General features: G+C 39.2%; 2 protein-coding genes across 11 annotated transcripts in view; one reads left to right on the top strand and one right to left on the bottom strand.

The window, feature by feature from the left end:
* Positions 1–1,944: 1,944 nt before the first annotated feature.
* si:ch1073-145m9.1 lies at positions 1,945–8,561 on the bottom strand. Of its 2 annotated transcripts, XM_044353405.1 has the most exons (6): positions 7,551–8,561; positions 7,208–7,303; positions 6,905–7,017; positions 3,059–3,182; positions 2,762–2,934; positions 1,945–2,679 (listed from the first exon to the last, which is right to left on the bottom strand). In XM_044353405.1, exons 1-6 carry the CDS (start codon positions 7,588–7,590, stop codon positions 2,614–2,616), a joined length of 612 nt encoding a protein of 203 aa, XP_044209340.1. In that variant the 5' UTR covers positions 7,591–8,561; the 3' UTR covers positions 1,945–2,613. The 2 variants fall into 2 exon arrangements, with proteins under 2 accessions (XP_044209340.1, XP_044209341.1); XM_044353406.1 differs by lacking the exon at positions 7,208–7,303.
* Positions 8,562–8,854: 293 nt separating this feature from the next.
* The window catches only part of usp32 (ubiquitin specific peptidase 32), a 66,410-nt gene continuing 62,110 nt past the window's right edge, over positions 8,855–13,154 (top strand). For all 9 annotated transcript variants that reach the window (XM_044353404.1, XM_044353399.1, XM_044353402.1 and 6 more), the window contains exon 1: positions 8,855–9,107. In XM_044353404.1, the coding sequence (XP_044209339.1) occupies positions 9,050–9,107 (58 nt within the window). In that variant the 5' untranslated portion in view covers positions 8,855–9,049. The remainder of the gene's footprint in view (positions 9,108–13,154) is intronic.

Raw genomic sequence — 13,154 nt, 5'->3', positions numbered from 1 at the left:
TTGTCACTCATCTGTATATGTATGCTAATATCAATATATCTACAATATGCTAGTATCGGACAATATACCGGCCTGGCTGATAATCAGTCTAGCTCTGTTGTAACCCCTAACTACAATACTTGCAACCCTTCACCACAGTGTGCATGTCTGAAATGTGAACAGTTCAATCAAAGAGTGTTTTACCATTCTTAAAGTGATTTATTTGAATAAGTTGGCATGAAGGGGTAAAACCACACAGTATTTCAGAACATCATTTTGTATGGCAGAACTTTGTTTCTTCATTTTTTTTTTTTTTTTTTATTATGACCACTTGTGGTGTTGCTGACCAGGGGTTGGGAACCACTGCCTTAATGGTATCTAACCATGCAGATAGTTTCGGTTTAATTTTTTCCCGTGAGAACAGATTATCCAGAGTAATATGTACAGTGTTTCTGGAGAAAAAAAATGTTGCTGTTGAAGTCTTTAAAATGTAATTTCTTGCTGTGAACCCCAGAAATAAAATTCCATTCACCGGAAATGTCAGAGACAGATATATGAAAACTTGGACAAATAAAACCAAAATTATCTGCATGGTTACATACCACTAGAGGTAAGTGAGATACAGTTTTTTTCATCATTTGGGTGAACTGACCCTTTTAAATACAGTAGCATAACAGTAAAAATCAGTCATGGCTCTGTGTTCATTGATAAACTGAAACTGACAGGCGAGACGAGCAGCTCTGTAGAGAAATAAGAGGGAAATGTGCAAATACAGTCCAGCTTGAAATGGATTTAGGCGTTAATATCTGCAACGTTACTGAACAATGTGATGCCTTCGAGTAGTACCCAGCTTTTTCTTACATGAATGAAGAAAACAAGCTTTGCCTTGCTGTTGCTTCAGTGCTTGTCGGACGTCTCTCTCTAGCAGTGGTGTGAGAGGAGGTCCAGCCTTAGCCCCCTCCCCCTTGAAAAAGGACGCTCAGCTACACTCTGTGCTTCGGCTTCAACAGAGCACACGTGGAAATGAATGTTAACCTACAGTACAGATGGTCAAGAGGATACTGTATCACTGTTGAGTTGGGTTTATGGCAGATGGTCAATACATATATCTTATTGTTCACCTTGTGTTCACACCTGAAGTAAATTAGAAGTTATACTCAGTTCTAATGAAATGAAATGAAATGAAATGAAATGCCCCCAAAATGTAGTAAACATACATGAGTTTTATATTGATGGTACTAAATATTAAATGGACTTCATATGAAATCACACTGTTTCCTTCCTTTTAAAGTGGCTCTTTACTCATACATCCCTGCAAACTGTTTAAGAAAACACTATATGGCCAAAAGTATGTGGTCACCTTTTCTTGACATTGGCTGTTTTTCAGTTTGAATTCTGTTTCTTTATGCTAGTTAAATGATATCTTAATGTTACTGCATACACTGATATTTCAAACAGAATGTGTTTGTCCCTTTCCTCTTTCAACATGACATCACCTCTGTGCACAAAGCCAGCCCTGTAAAGAAATGCTACGTTTCTCAGTTTGCTGTGGAAGAACTTGACTAGCCTACACAGAAACCCATGACCTCAACCCCATCCAACACCTGTGGGAATGCTGACCCTGACGAGCCTTATCACCCAACATCAGTGTTGGACCTCAATAAAGCGCTTGTTACATATGGCTGTAACGTTCAGGGCCCATATTCACAAAACATCCTACGGCTAAAAGCTGCTCCTGACTGGCTGAGTTAGGAGAAACGCCGAAAAATAAAGAGAGTGTCCTAACTTTCTGGGCTAAAAGTAATTCACAGAACATCTATCTATGTATCTACCTATCTAATCAGACTCATGTGTATTGATGATATTAATAATATTCAAACTAATGATATAATGATAAACATCATGCACAGTAAGAAATAAAGCCACACCTTTTTAACAGTCAACACATAAAAATGTATTTCACAATTAGTTTTTACACAATTGGTTACAATTAGTTTATGTAACCAAATCCATTTAGATCTTTCTTCCCATCAATCATCATCATCATCATCATCATCATCACATGAAAACCTTGTAACTATTCACAGCTTTGTTTTTGGTTATAGTTTGGTTATATTTGCATTGATTGTCATAGTTTTCTTACATTACAACAGCACAGTGGTAAACAGCTGTTGCTTCAGGTAAGACAGTACATTCAAAACTGCCAGATATTCAACCAGTTTTAATTAAAAACAATTGGTTTTGGTTTTTTTAGACTTATTTCCCTGCATGTATGTAAACACTTTATTTTAAGTTCCCCTATTTAGCATTTATAGTCAGTATATAAGCAGTTGTTAAATGGCTTATATCACACTATAATGTAGCTGTAAGCAGATATGTGTTTATTATGTATTAGTCAACAACTATAACTACTATATATAGTCTTTAGTATTTATTTATCACTCACTCACTGCTTTCTTCTAATTTTGAGCAGGGGGGATGAGCCATACCTAGTAACTCAGCATAAAAGCTGCTCAGCCCTGCATAAAATCAATCATGTTCACTGATCTGATCTTTTTTTTTCTTCTTTTTTTACTGAGGTGAGAACATGAAATAAGTGTGAAGGCAGGAGAGCAAAGGTCTGCTGAGTGGATTTCAGTTCTTTTTCTCTTCCAGCTCATCATCGGTGAGGAAATCAATGTATGTCCATATACAAAACACCTGAAAAGACAAATTAGACAAGCACTTTAATGCAACTTCAACTTTTTATCATCATGATGTTTATGACAATGGCATCTCCTACCTCCACTGACAGAGCTAGCAGGCGGCCTGCAGCCAGCAGCACAGTCCCCAGAACCTGAATCCAGAGCGGCAGATACAACCAGCTGGACAGTAAACCTCGCTGGTACCCGTACAGCCACAGCGGGAGGCAGTGCAGCCCGCTCACCACCCATATGCCGAGGGGTGTCCGAAACCCTGACAGCACCACACACACACACACACACACATGAAACTCAAATCAACTGACAGGATCTGTGATTTATCTTGAGCTGTACAGTATATATGAACATCAACTTATAAACAGTGACAGACTTGTTACCATTGGCCATGATGGTTTGTATGATTGCAGGGCTGGTGGTGAAGCTGTTCTTCCAGTGGTCACCTCGGGCACTGTGGTTGCACACAAACACACACCACTCCAGTGTAGACACCAGCCAACCCCACTACCATACAACACATACAGGACGACAGACAAGAGACAATTACACCACTGTTACTTTGCCATAAGTAGGAATATGTAAATCGAGGCTGAGTGGTTCAGTTACTGTTCAGCTTGATGTCACAGTAAGCAAGAAGCTGTCTCAAAGAACCACACTTGTTCTTCATTACCAGCCATTCTCCAAAACAAATACAGTAAGTCAAACATGACTGAAAATACTGGTGCCTTTGCACTTTTTTTTTTTTAGAATAACTCAGATTATTCAAAAATAAGTTGAAATTGAAAGATATTTGGTCTCCATATTTTTGATTTTGCCTTTAGAGTTGAAGGCAAAATTATAATTTTGACATACCGTTTTTCTAATTACTTATGCATACATATAATGAAATACAGTGAATTGAAATAGGTTAATTAATAATTATTCATAAATTATTGCTGGAGTTTTGCTGTTGGAATGTTGAGCGTGAACAATCAGCTGATTGAGGCAGTGATTGAACCAGCTGATATATAAAAGCTCTGAGCTGTTATGAAGCATCTGTTCTTTAGTTTTTAGCCACATGTTTGTTTTTTTACTGCTGAGTTACAGTAAAAGTTCTTTTATTTTTAAACATCAATATCAACTCTTCTGTACACATCATCCGGTAAGAAGCATCTAACTTGTTTGTGGAAAAAATTAAAACTATCACAGCAAAAATTAAATGAGAGGGGAAAATACAAAAGACTAAAATCAAGAAATCAGTGGACTCTGAGTGATGTTTGTGTTGACGTAGACACATGACAGGAAAGGAGCAAATACAGTGAATGAAAACTGCTCTTTTACATAGCGTTCTCCTTTCAGAACCTAAGATTTGCTTTTATATCAGAAAAATGGTATTGACAGAAATACTGACATGCTAATCTAAAATTAGAAATAGAAAAAAACTGAACAGCTGTGAATAAACGTCCTACACCTCTTTATTGGCAGTTTGAGCCGTTATTCTTCTTTAAGTTGCTGCTCTTCTGTCACATTGTAAGGGTGCCGTCTCACTTCTGCTGTTTTCTTTTCTCTCCACACATGTTTGATTGGATTTCAATCTGAACTCATTGCTGGCTAGAATCTATCCAGCATTTAGTCTCTGGTGCTTTTTGAAGTATGTTTCTGGTCACTGTCCTGCTGAAAGACCTGTGATCTTCTGAGGAGATCAAGCTCACTGACACTTGGTTCAACATTATGCTCCAGATACCCAGTGAGTGTCACTGGCTCAGTACATCACTGAACCTCCTTCATGTCTGAATGTAGGGATTCTGTTCTTTTCATTAAAGGCTTCATTTCGCTTAAACATCTAGATTAAATAGTAAAAAGTTCTAATTTGGTCTCATCTGTACACAGCACATTCTCCCAGAGGGAGTTTGCTTAGTTCAGATATGTTTCAGTGACCTTCGGTTGGGCTCATGTCTCAAAGATTCTCCTGGGAATCCTACTACATATACCAAACACACTGACCTTTACACACATTGTGTACATTGTGTCTAAAAGGTCAAATTGAGTCTGTTTGGCACTTGATTTAGGTTATTTCTTCACCTTTCAAACAATCCTTTCATTGTTCATCTTTCATCAATTTTTCTCCTGCAGCCATGTGCAGGGTGGCCGGCCACAGTGCCGGTGTTATTAGAAGTCTTTATAACATTGTTTACAGTGGACAAAGGAAAGGAAGAGCTCCAGAAACTGACTCATAGCCTTGAGAATATCCATGCTTTGTCATATTATTTTGTTCAACTCTCCTTCTACTCCACATGTTCAGTGTGGCACACATGGGGACACAAATCAGCAGTGAGAATCAACTCTTTGGTTAAAATTTGATATTTAAAGCTCCCTCAGCTCATTTTTTTTTCTCTTCATGTTACTTCAGTTGGATGTTTGAGCCTCACTGTGCAGAATAATGTTTGTGCAGAGTTTGACGCTAGGACTGTTTTCACAATCATCTGCTGGAGGGGGAAAGTTTCTCAAAATCAGATTTTAAGGGGCGAGCAGGATTTGTGACATCACAACTAGTTTGGAGTCAATTGTGGGCCGGTAACCTACACAAGTATGGAAACTTGAAACCCTCAGTGCACAAACACTGAGAATGGACTTTACAGTGAGGAGACATCTCGTGTCCAGCACTTAAACTTTTGTATGAATAATATTTGTATATTTATAGATTATAGCATTTTTAATAAGGAAGAAGAAGCAGATGTCTTTTTAAGGATTTAAACAAGATAATTGAATTTTTTTGTGGGAAAACCATATCAGATACAAATTGTTAGAGCCATTTGTATCTAAAACTGTGTTAAAGTCAATCCCTGGTTGCCACAGTAGGTGGCGTATTGGACAGCAGCATATGGAAAGGTATATGTTGAAGAAGAGGCAATTACTCCTCAGGTGTGCTGCTTACCGGGAGAAACACACAGTTTTTTGACCGCCGTTTAGAGGCTAATCTTTAAGCCTTTTTGTTGTTTTTATGCAAGTTATAGATATAAGTGTATGCATAGCAAATGCTTTATTGGTGCACGTTGATAAATAAACACATCTGAAGCGCAAGTCCGAGGATGTTTGATTTAGTACATGGAGCCGCCGCATGACGACGCGTCAATTACATGTCCCGGTAACAGCCCCTCACTGTGGCTTAGGTTTTTTTGTTTTGTCGAAATCAAGTCACTACACAAATTATTATTATTGTTTATACATCTTAAAACACATCTGGAGGGGAGTCATTCATGGTTGAATCATTATTATATTGCGAACATTTGCAACTCAGCACCTCACTTTCACTGTATACATCAACTGAACATATGTAAACGGGGAAGTAGCTTTTATTTCAAATATTACTTAAATGCCAACATTTCTGGTCACAACTACGGTGTATATATTGAATATGTTTGCTTGGTTGTTTTTTGTTTGTTTTTCCTTCCAGGCAGCCATCGGTCTCCTAAAATTTAACAGTATTATAAAGTCTGCCTTGCAATACCACAAAATAAGTGCAGGCATGACGCACTCGCAATGAAAAAAGTGAAACTAATCACTGCCTAGAAGGTAAAAATCTAAAAAGTAACAGTTTACCTTGGAGAACGTTCAAAGTAAACAGGATTTGTGTTAAAAGGGCTAATACATACAAAAACACTTTAAACTTGATATGATGGCCAACGTCCTGAACAGCAGCTTGTTGGAGTGTTTACACTCCAGAGTTTACTGTTGCTGCATGTAGAATATAGAACATGATATGAACCATAACTTATTGGCCTTTAAGTGAGCAGCCTAAATCCCAAATGATTTGATTGAAACATTGGCCAGTTCTAAATAAAACATAGAAAACATGGCTTCTGCTGCTTCATGTTGACAGCAGGGCCTGTTTTTGGCATAAACAGCATGATTCCACAAATCCATCCTGACTGCTGTAACAGTACAGGCTGCTGGAGATCAAGAGACAGTGTTTACCAGCTTGATGACAGCAGCCAATTAAAACACAGTTTGCATAATAACATGCTGTGTTGGTACTGTAAATCTAAGACATGAAGCCTGAAGTAGTGTCCAATAAAACATGATGCCAATACGCCAGAGGCACAGTTCTTCATGTGATCATCATCACATTGCAGCCTGGCGTAAGCACTAGTGTGTGTGTGTGTGTGTGTGTGTGTGTGTGTGTGTGTGTGTATGTGTGTATGTGTGTGTGTGTACTGTATGTGGTGAATGTGCTGCAGCCATCAGACCTCATACAGCTGGCTCCACAGCATGCCTCTGCCCAGGTTGTCCACCACTACGTCAAGCCAGGCCCCAAACCTGGAGGTCTGACCCAGCCTCCTGGCCAGCCAGCCATCTACTCCTGCACAGATATCATTATTTAACAATGTTATAATATCACTATCAACATTTCACCCAAAATAGTCCAGTCTGATGCTAGCTCAAAATAAAACCTACAAGCCACATCATTTCAAAACTATCAACATTACAGAGTAGTGAAAATTCCAAGCCTGATCCTGCAGGTCAAATAAAGTGAACAGATGGTACGTTACCATCAAGTGCTATGGAGATCGAGTAAAAAAGAACAAACACTGCTGGTATTTCATATGCTGCCCAAGCAGCAAACACAAGGCCAATTCGAAAGTATCCTGAAAAAGAGAAATACATTACTAACTCAGTAGATCATCCACGTGATACAACTTTTGAATTCAATGAAACATTTGGTCACCTCCATCTAACTGACCATATTATGGGTACCATACAATATCCTAGTCTGGCTATTATTTATTTTAGTGGGTGAGTTACCCGGGTTTTCAGCTACCACGTCTTATGTACAGTAAACTGACGCTCCCGTAACGTTACATTATTGAAAAGTTAATGTACAATATTATTCACCAATGATATTCGGCCAGTAAAGCAGAACTTTGTGCACCATCTTCAGTCTATTAAAATGATGCAACCAGTTTTGTAAGCGGACAACTAGCTAGAAAAACAAACAAGAGCACTACTTGTGACAATATATCTCATAAATATATTCCTCGTTGAATCTCCGTAGGGTGTCGACAAGCTGTGAGCACCTTCACATTCTTCAGGTCAATAGAGTGACCGAGGAAGCTCTAGTGACGCTGCGTTGCCGTACGGTACGCGTGCAGCGTCTTCTTCTTTTGTTTAATGGCGGGTGGCAACTAGTGTTTAGGGTGCATTACCGCCACCCACTATGCTGGAGTGTTGGCCAGAGTTCCTTGTTTCCATTAGAACTGAGAGCGAAAAAAAAACCCCAATCCTCTTCATTAACCCAGTTACTTTTAAAAACTCAAACAAGGCTTTATACTTTCCTTCCTCAATGCTAAATAAAGTCGCACGCAGCGTTAAACCAAACTCCAGTCTAAAATCTGGAAATTTAACAGTATTATGCTTATGAGGGAAATGCATTTAAATAAGAATGGTCAGTTGAATGCCTCTGATTGACAGTATATTGTTAAATTTTAGGATTTGATTTAGAAGCTTAAGTCTTCGTAGTATATTTTTTAGGAATATTGCATAATGGTTATAATTAACTAGTCAAAATGTATCAGCGTTATCCTTATATTTGGAACATGCCAAAGTGATGAATTTCTTCGAACAAATTCTAAAAAGTCTTAAGTGGTTTTCTCTGGGGAAGGCACCTCACCTATGAGTCAGCAAACATTAAAATTGTACTTTTTTGAAGAGTTCAAGAAGCGGAAGGCTTCTCAGTAAATGTAAAAGGGGCAACTAGCAGATATAGGCTACCTCCATTAGCCGTACATAAAGCGAAATGAACTGGAGGCTATGTACATGTGAAATAAACTGCATTCGAAAACACAGTAAAAAAAAAAAAAAAAAAAAAACAACAACAACTTTATGTTCAAAACTTTAAAGTGCAGTACAACGTAGTTGCTCTTTACCAACGTGCTACCCGGTCGCTGTGGCGATGTAGCGTTATGCAGCGGAGTAGCCACAAGATGGAGCCACTCACACTGCTTTACAGCCTAGCGTTCACACACGTACACACTGACAGTTGGGTATGACTGCGCATAATGAGTCAAAATGCATTTTGGTTTGAAAAACAGTGGTGGAATTCGTAGGGAGAAACTGAGGTCAAAATAAAACTTTTCTGTCTATCATGTCGGTTGTGTTTACAAGCGTTTAAAAGCGCTGATCAACTGACCTGTGGAGTCAGATCATGTGACAGACTGGAGGCGTCGCTGAACACATTCACCCGTTCACCACATACACACACACACATACACACACGCACACACACACACACACACACATACTACACCGTTTCACAACAAACGGATAAGGCGACACGTCCGAAGAACTCCGGTCTTAACGTTTATTTCCTCATATCACAATGAAATGAGGGGAGCATGGGGGCCAAAGAGTCGAGGATAGGATTCCTGTCGTATGACGAGGCCGTCAAGAGAGGTAAGCCTTAAAGCAACGGGCTAAATCCAGCTAGCTTAGCCAACTGTCTGATTTTAGGCTAAGAGCGGCACGTCTGAACCACCCGTTAATATCTGTATGTTTAAGTGGCTCTGCTTAGTAGACAAGATACGTACATATTAATAAAGAAGATATGACCTCCGCAGAAATGTTTCGACCAATTCTTCAATTCGGCATTGAAAATATTCGCAGAGCTGCCCGGGTTTTAACTATATGTCAAGTTTAATAATAGCTAAGTCAGTGTTTTCCGCAGCCGCCGTCCTCCAATATACACGACATTGGGCTGCAGTAGGAAGGGATTTCCTTTCACTTGAGTTGATATAAATTGTAGTTAAATGCAGTTTCGTGGATTGTGTGCTTCCCGAATCGAATTATTATTTCCTGGTAATAAATAAATGGTGATAAGTGAAATTTCATGTGCTGAGCCTGTGCTGATAAGCATGGTCATGCTAAATTGACAGATATTTTGGACTGGGTTTGGCGTGACGTTCTCTCCATAGCTACGAAAAGCGTTGTTTGTGGGGCTGCTGTTGGATATAACGGGGAGGGATGGGCTGGCTTGACAGTATTTGCCCAAACAGTTGTACAGGCAGCCTTGAATGTGTGCTAACTTCTTTGGCTGACACTACAATATGCTCCGGAGCTCTTATCCCCTCTGCTAGCTGACGTTGTAACGTCTGTGCCGCTACCAGCCTTACTTGTTTAGTAGCTAACGTTAGGCAGTTAGCTGGCTTGCTACAGAGGAAAATACCTGCACAGTTTGTTTTAGCCTTCGTCTGGCGGATTTCAAGCCTCGCCATGTGATGTGGGCTAACGTTAATCGTCAGTGTTTGTGCTAGAGGACTGTCAGGTTGCTTCTGCTAAACTGAACACACATGAGCTAGCTGTGTAGTCAGGGCGGAACAACAAACAGAAGTGCTTTACATTGCTGTCGCTGCATTTTATCTCTTCAAATTATTCTGTGGGCAATTACTATTTTTTTTACTGGAGATGCCATTGGTTGATCTTTGTTTTATAGTCCAAGGCCTCTATCTACTGCAACGTCAGTTAATGTATTTCAGCTCAAATAGGTACTTGTCAAAGCATTTTGCTGTCAGATCAGGTGAAAGTGAGTCTAGATAGAACAAGCAAAACACAAAGCTTAATAGACATCATTCCTTTCAGACTCAAGAGTTCTGCAGGCACATTTTCATACACTGCTGCAGTTCTCTGGAACAGTTCTTCATGTTCTCTGAAGCAACAGAGAGGGGTTTTAAACTTTTTGTAAATAAATGGTTGATGAAAAGCCAATCATAAGTTTGCTTTTCTTGTTGTATGTTTCTTCTGTTTTTGTCTTTGTTTGTTGGTCAGTTTGATTGTGTATTTTGGTATCGCATGTGTTTGAACCGGTCTTGCCAGACTTGAATATCTGCCATCCTACCCCCTTTGACCCTTAAAGGACCACAGTAGAAACAAGCTTTTAGCCTTATTGTGTTTTTATCCTTGATAATTTAATCGTACGTCAGGACTGAGTGACTGCAGTCTTGCATGTACTTTTATTAGGAGTGCACTGAACGACTTCCTCAGTTCTGATACAGAGGACCGATCCGATACCAGTGTTAAATTAATAAGCTGTATGCCTCACTGTGTGGAAGAGACTGGGATCATTTTTTTATGTGTAAGGCAACATCAGGCTTGACTTCAATATTGCTTTCCTAATATTGTAAAACAAAACATAAGGAATAAATACATAGATATAAATTGACTGTATTGTTATTCTCACTGATACCCAATCCAGCAATTTCAGTCATTATTGGACCGATATCTGATATCAGTATTGTTGCCAAATAAATCTCTCTATCTAGATAATAGTTTTGTTATTGCTGACTGTTGGTGCACGTGAGCAAGGTCAGGCGTGGGTGACCTCGTACAAGGAAACTATAAAAGAAAAAAGGGTCATTAAGTCATTATACCAGTGCTCTAATGCCCTGCTTGGTGCCAGACTTTGGTGCCAGTTCTATTGAAGCCTATGGGAGAAGCTCATTAAAACCCAACATATCTACATCGTATGACCTTTGATGAAGAAATGCATCGACCAAATGAAAGAACACACTTCAGAGAATAGTGACTGATTTTTTTCCAAATGTAAACATTCGTTTATTTGATGTTGGTGTCCAAATAATATCCAAAGATGATTATAGACATACTTTACAGGGCTCATGGCGAGTCAAATTAAAATGCTCACCATGGCATATTAAAAAAAAAAAAAAAAAGTTGCAAGTGAAGTGTCCTTTGAAAATATTAAGTTTAGATAAATAAACATTAACAAAATCTGTATTGTTCATTCCTTCTCTCTTCCTTTTATTTATTCAAATGAAACTTTTACAAACATCCTCTGATTATTAATTGTGCTTTGGTAGGCTATAAATGAACCCTTAGCTATAAAACAAAAAAGGCACACATTTCATGGCTATCAGAAACTTAGAAAAACAACAAACTCGATCATCAGAAAATAATGCATCATAATTATGAATGAAGCGATGTCTGCCGTGATAAAAATCAACACCTGGGCTGTAGTCCCATTTGTCTGTGTGCCCAGCTGTGGCTAATTTACCAACACCTGGTCATTACATCAAGAACTGTAGATTATGTTACATGATGTTAGCTAACGGGTTCACACGCTACACAGTAATGACCCTTCCTTCTTTTCTAGTTTCTTTGGCATATATCAGGAAGCACACAGGAGATCTTATTCCCGGTGGCCTTCTTGCTGGACTTTACTCCCTGGGTTGGCAACAGCTGAACTTTGTCAGTGTGGATTCCAGGCTTTGAGAGGCTGTTACACATTCATTCAGTACAGTGTAATAACTTAACCAGGGTCCTACAAGGAAGTTGGACTGGACTCACCTGTCCTTTGCGTTCATATTTATCTAAATGATTAGGGTCTTGTGCTGAAGTTATCTTCACCCAGATGCTCATGTTTGATCAAACCTCGACCTGTTGTTGCCTAAATGGCATCTTTTCAATATCAGCTCCTTGTGTGGTGGTTTGGACATTCCTCAAGCAGATTGCCATTCCCACTCTGATGATCACATGTGACCACACACACACACACACACACACACACACACACACACACACGCGCGCGCAGGCGGTGGAATTATCCAGCCATCCAGCCTTATCTGACCAGTCACATGGCAGCATTCCTAATTTCCAGAGCAGGCCCGACTCCAGCAATTATGGGGTCAGTTTTCATGGAGGCTCACTCTAGTAGGACACCTCTAGGATAATGGTCAGGAAGCATCCTGTTAGAGAGAGACGAGGCTTTCAAGTGTCTCTGTAGTAAGCTCAGTCATTTGTACTTCCTTCAAGCCTGATTGTGCAGGTTGATTGTGTGCTGTGTTCACTTTGTTTACAGTTTCTAACCACAGATTGCTAGCATATGCTTCATAGTATTAGTGTATATAGTATTTTTCTCTGAAGTTGTAGACATAATATTGTCCACTACAGAAAAGGGGTCAGATCCACAAATGTTTGCAGTGTTATTTGTGCAAATTCTTAAATAGAGAAAATGATCTATGTTGTTGACAATGCACACATTTGTATAAGTGTGAAGAGTAAATTGAAACAAAGTTTTTTTGCAAACAGGAGATGGGAATATTTACCATGTCTTGTCATAGTACAAGACATTTATATGAAATGGTACCAGTGCAGATGCTTGAAACATCAAGTACGTTGAGATAAGCTTTCTTCAGCTGCTGCTTGATAGGTAGATACATTTATGAATTCTATCAACCTGTCCAGGCATAAAGGAATTTCAGCACTGACAGGTCTCTGCCAATCAAAGCAGAGATCCAACACACATGTTGTGAAAAGCTAAAACAGGAGGCAGACAGAGTGGCCCACTGCACCAGTGTTGAGGATTTTACAGGTGAAAGTCCTCTTCATTTTTCTCATAGAGTGTTTACTTACATGATTGAACATTGACTTGAATGAGCAGGAAACTGTCAAAGTTGATCATTGGTTCGTAAAATTAGCATTTGTAGGGGG

Source organism: Thunnus albacares, chromosome 6 (assembly GCF_914725855.1).
Source record: "Thunnus albacares chromosome 6, fThuAlb1.1, whole genome shotgun sequence".
Taxonomy (NCBI): domain Eukaryota; kingdom Metazoa; phylum Chordata; class Actinopteri; order Scombriformes; family Scombridae; genus Thunnus; species Thunnus albacares.
This window is presented reverse-complemented; position numbering and strand designations above follow the sequence as displayed.

Coding starts and splice junctions, on each gene's coding strand:
- si:ch1073-145m9.1 (XM_044353405.1), bottom strand. CDS start 7,590: ATGGTGCACAAAGTTCTGCTTTACTGGCCGAATATCATTG. Junction 3,183..6,904: donor TGTGGAGCCAGCTGTATGAG/GTCTGATGGCTG, acceptor GTTGTATGGTAG/TGGGGTTGGCTGGTGTCTAC. Junction 2,680..2,761: donor TGCTAGCTCTGTCAGTGGAG/GTAGGAGATGCC, acceptor TTGTCTTTTCAG/GTGTTTTGTATATGGACATA.